The sequence below is a fragment of the Penaeus vannamei genome, chromosome 10 (genome assembly GCF_042767895.1).
Source record: "Penaeus vannamei isolate JL-2024 chromosome 10, ASM4276789v1, whole genome shotgun sequence".
NCBI lineage: Eukaryota > Metazoa > Arthropoda > Malacostraca > Decapoda > Penaeidae > Penaeus > Penaeus vannamei.
The window spans coordinates 25,161,387-25,166,027 of NC_091558.1; the positions used below are offsets into that span (position 1 = coordinate 25,161,387).

The 4,641-nt window shown below is 45.6% G+C and overlaps 1 protein-coding gene across 1 annotated transcript in view; it reads right to left on the bottom strand.

Annotated features, from left to right (window-relative positions):
• Positions 1-554: 554 nt before the first annotated feature.
• LOC113814502 (carbohydrate sulfotransferase 1-like) overlaps positions 555-4,641 on the bottom strand; it is a 30,176-nt gene continuing 26,089 nt past the window's right edge. Inside the window, exon 2 of the mRNA XM_070126492.1 lies at positions 555-1,637. Within this exon, the coding sequence (XP_069982593.1) occupies positions 1,271-1,637 (367 nt within the window). The 3' untranslated portion in view covers positions 555-1,270. The remainder of the gene's footprint in view (positions 1,638-4,641) is intronic.

The following is a 4,641-nucleotide window of genomic DNA, read 5'->3' on the forward strand; positions in this document are numbered from 1 at the left end:
AAAAAAATAAATGCATAGAGATTAAAAAATAAAAAAAAAACTAATACTAAGGTGAAAAACTTCCCCTAATGAAGCTTTGGCACCGTTCGTTTAATATCCCAAAATAGGAGTCTTTTTTGCATTTGTTGCGTATAAGGAGTATAAAAATAATGACTTCGGGGTTAAATGCTCATAAAAATACACAATAGGAAGACAATTTAAGTACCTTTCCTTCGCAGCAGGACTACAAACCATCAAAACTACAAACTATCAAAACGACGAATGCACCTTTATATTGTTATCTCTGGTTATCTATCAACTATATAATTTGGCTGGATCATGATTAAATCGTTGGAAGTGTGTCTGTTGGACACCTTATTTTATTCTATGGGTCAGTTCGAGTTCCGAGTTATCTTTTTTCAGACACATTTACTGTACATCACGAGGACCTTCGTTCAGTCATTTCAATGTGTGTCGTCGTCTTCATCTCCTCGTCCTCCTTCGGATATATTCCAATAAGCCTTTAGTACTGTGATAAACATTACGACATGAAGGAAGTAAATGATAAGCAAAACTGTTTAATAAAAAGTAAGTTCTTACTTTGATATAATGAAAAAACAACAGCTCAAAATACATTTGCACAGAAGCCAAGTAATCTCGGGCCAAGTTCCTCCAACAAGGAGAATTCTATTTACCAGATTTTTCCCTGGCCTTTTGTAGTGGAATATCGTTTAGGCTTTCTTCTTAAAGCTGCTCTTTGGAGACGAAATGCAGTTTGTGCATGGAAAGGCTTTGGGTGTGAATGTTGTTCGCACATGCACACACAAAGATACTTTTGTGTGAGCTCAAATATGTACACAAGTTTAAGCTTAGATGAACAGTGTCCCGTTTGTGTACATGCGAGTGAAGATGTAAGTATATGTGTATAACTACAAGGGTGTCCGTGTGTGTCTGAGTACAAGTAAAAGTGTGAGTTCGCATGTTTTATGTAACTATGTATGTATGCGTATACGAAGCTATAATTGTTTATACACACACACGCACACGCGCGCGCACACACACACACACACACACATACATGTATACATTATATATATGTATATATATATATATATATATATATATATATATATATATATATATATATATATATATATATATATGGGACGCATGAATGCATTTAATTTTCTTCTCATGCATACAAGTAAAATTGTCCCTTACACCATCGTTTACGGTCAACTCCGGCAAAGCTCCCGCCCCTTGCACATCTAGCAACAGTCCTCGCGCGCCCTCAAGCTCCGGCCTCCCCACACGCAGGAGACGGACCCTCCTTCAGCATCGCGGATATCGAGAGGTCGCGATACTCTTCCTCGGACGCGAAGAGGCGCATCCCCAGTCTCCTGATGACGTCCTTGCATGCCTCCTGCACCCTCATGAGCATGGTGTAGTTGAGCTGCTTCCTCCAGCTGAAGGTGTGGCAAGGACTGTTCCTTTGAGTGCTGTAGGGTAGCCTGTAGAGCAGCGTGGAGGGCGTCTTCGCGTTCCTAGCGAGGAGGGACAGCGTCCGGCGAGAGGGCTTCAGGTTTAGGAACCGCCACAGCTCCTTCACCACCTTCTTGGGGCGCAGGCTCAGGTCCTCGTACAAAACGAATTTGTACCTGGTTTTAGATATTTTAAGATGTATTTAAAACAACACGCACAGGCAGTTATAAAGACTGATGATAGTGATGATGATGTCGATGAAAACAATAACAACAATATCATTTATGATAGAAATAAAAACAAAAAATCATTGACAACAATAACAACAATTTTAATAATAACCACAATAGCAATACTATCACTAATCACATTAACGATAATAATAAAACATCACAATATTCAATGATCACAACGGTAAAAAGGATAACGATGATGATAATGAGGCGGTTAGATCATAATTAATGTGCTACAAGTCAAAAGCCGAAAAGCAGTTCAGGATAACATGGCACTGATAGGGGTAAAGAAGGTGAGTGTAGAGATTGTGGGGAAATGGGTTACAGTACGATTAACAAGATAGATTATATCAAAGTTGTCAAAGGAAGAAGTGTGGAATTCTGCGAGGCATGGATTAGCAATAAAAAGGGGTTTAAGGGCAATTAGATCACAGTTTCAGGAGGGAGAATCCAGGTTGGACAAATAGAGGGTATCATGCTGTGGGTTGGCAGTGTTTGGCAAGGTGGCCTAGACGCCAACAATTCTTAATAATATTGTCGAACAGGGTAGGATTCTCCGCCAATATAAACATCATGGGGAGGTCATGACTACAAAAAGTAATTTCAGGTGGAGGACGACTTACGATGACCACAATGGGGAATAATGTAACATTGTACTGACACTGCTTTAGAGTCCATTAGGCAGGCGGTCTTCTCCACAATCTGATCAGTTTTTGTCGTAAATAGGGAAGGTTGTCAGGGAGATGGAGACAGTTCCAGTACAAAAATTGAAGGAGAGATGAAGCTGAGCAAGAACGGGTTGTCAGTCACATACATATATATACATACATACATACATACATATATATATATATATATATATATATATATATATATATATATGTGTGTGTGTGTGTGTGTGTGTGTGTGTGTGTGTGTGTGTGTGTGTGTGTGTATATATATATATATATATATATATATATATATATATATATATATATATATATATATATTGGGTGGGTGCTTCATGCGCAGGGTGGTGTGAAGCGATGGAGTGGTAGTCTACTTAGTGTTAAGAGCTTTTGCATGCCTTCTCGCTTACAGCTGCCACCGCTGGCTAGCCTCGTGCAAAAAAGAGAGCAGCTCTGCATAAGCCTCCCCCTGCCAGTGCATAGCCTCTCCATCATCGGGACTCCCTGCAGTGCCTCCTCGTGGCCTCCCATGGAAATGGGTACCTTGCGGTTCCAGGCTAAACTGAGGGGGATCTCGGAGCAGCAGGAGGCCCCAGAGGTTCAGGGTTATGGCCCACCGGTGTGTGGACACGCCCTGGCCCTGTACCAACTCCTGCCCCCTGGGGTTAATGGGAGGCTCGGGGGAGGTGGGCCTTGCCAGTCCTCCTCCCCCCAGATATAACCAATCGGCAGCACTTCCTATAAATGGAGAGGCTGGGAGGAGGGGAAAAGTCCCTCCCACCCAGCAAGTGAGGCGGACTGTGGGCCCTGCTGGGAGGGCGACTGCTGGAGCACAGGCTGGGAACGGGAACTACTTGTCTCGCCTGTGCTCTGGTGGCCGCCAGCCCAGAGTGAAGCTTGTGGGGGAAAGCCCTCAGGAACCCCACAGGTGGATGATGGGGCACGCAGCCCGCCACCCCCTTTTATATGGGGCAGCGTTGGTGGGGGTGGCAGAGGTGGCATCCACTCAGAGCGACTGCCAGAGGCTGAACCTCAGGCGGGAAGTCAGGGTGGGGGCTTGGAACGTCCGTTCTTTGCGTCAGGATAATCGGTTGCCTCTACTGTTGAGGGAACTGGGGAGGCTGAGAGTTGAGGTGGCTGCTCTCTCGGAGGTGAAGAGGCCTGGTAGCGGCATGACCTGTGTAGGTGGCTACACCTATTACTGGTCAGGCCGCAGCGACAGCCACCATCTCCAGGGAGTAGCCATTGCCATCTCCAGCAGACTCCAGCCCTCGGTAGTAGAGGTTACTCCTGTTGATGAGCTTATAATGGTATTGAGATTGAAGCTATCTTTTGGCTTCATGTCTCTTATTGCTGTGTACGCTCCTACCGATGTTTGTAAACGTGAAAGAGATGTTCTACGCCAAACTTACATCTGTGGTAGACAGATGTCCCCGGCAAGATATTCGCATTGTTCTGGGCGACTTCAATGCGGTATCTGGCTGTGATTGAGCTGGCTATGAGATGTCTGTCGGTCCTCATGGTTCAGGAGCTGATGCCGGTAGCGAGAATAGCCTCCTTTTTCGGGACTTTGCTAGGTCCCAGAAATTGAGGATTTCTGGCTCCTGGTACCAGCGCCCAGACCCACATCGCTGGACATGGTACAGTGAAGCGGGTAATGCAGCCTAGGAGATCAACCACATACTCGTTAGCACTCGTTGGAGGATCCTTCAGAATTGCAGGGTGTACAGGAGTGCTGAGTTCTGTGGTACTGACCATAGATTGGTTGTGGCTACCCTATGGGTCCACTTCAAAACTCCCCAGCGGTCAAATGATCACCCTAGGGTGTTTCATTTGGACAGGCTGAGGGAGGGGGAGTGTGCCCGCGGGTTTGCTGAGGCAATCTCTGATCGTTTCGCAGTGCTTGGCAGTCTGACAGACCCTGTTCTTCTGTGGGATACCTTTAAGCGTGAAACGCTTGATGCAGCTCAAGATACGATTGGTGTACGCCCGAGAGCGGTACAGAATTCCATCTCGCAGGAGACACTGGAAGCCACAGATGCATGTCGTGCGGCTCGTCTGACAGGGGATCGGGAATTGCACCGTTCTCATGTGCGCAGAACTCAGTCCCTGTTAAGAAGGGACAAGGAACAGTTTATTAGGAGTCTTGCAGAGGAGGTAGGCCATTTCTTAGTAAATGACCTTCGTCCTGCATACCAAGCCTTGAGAAAGCTGAACTCCAAGCCCTCTTCACAGGTGACAGCAGTTCGCTCAGTAAGTGGTCAGATCGTTTTAGA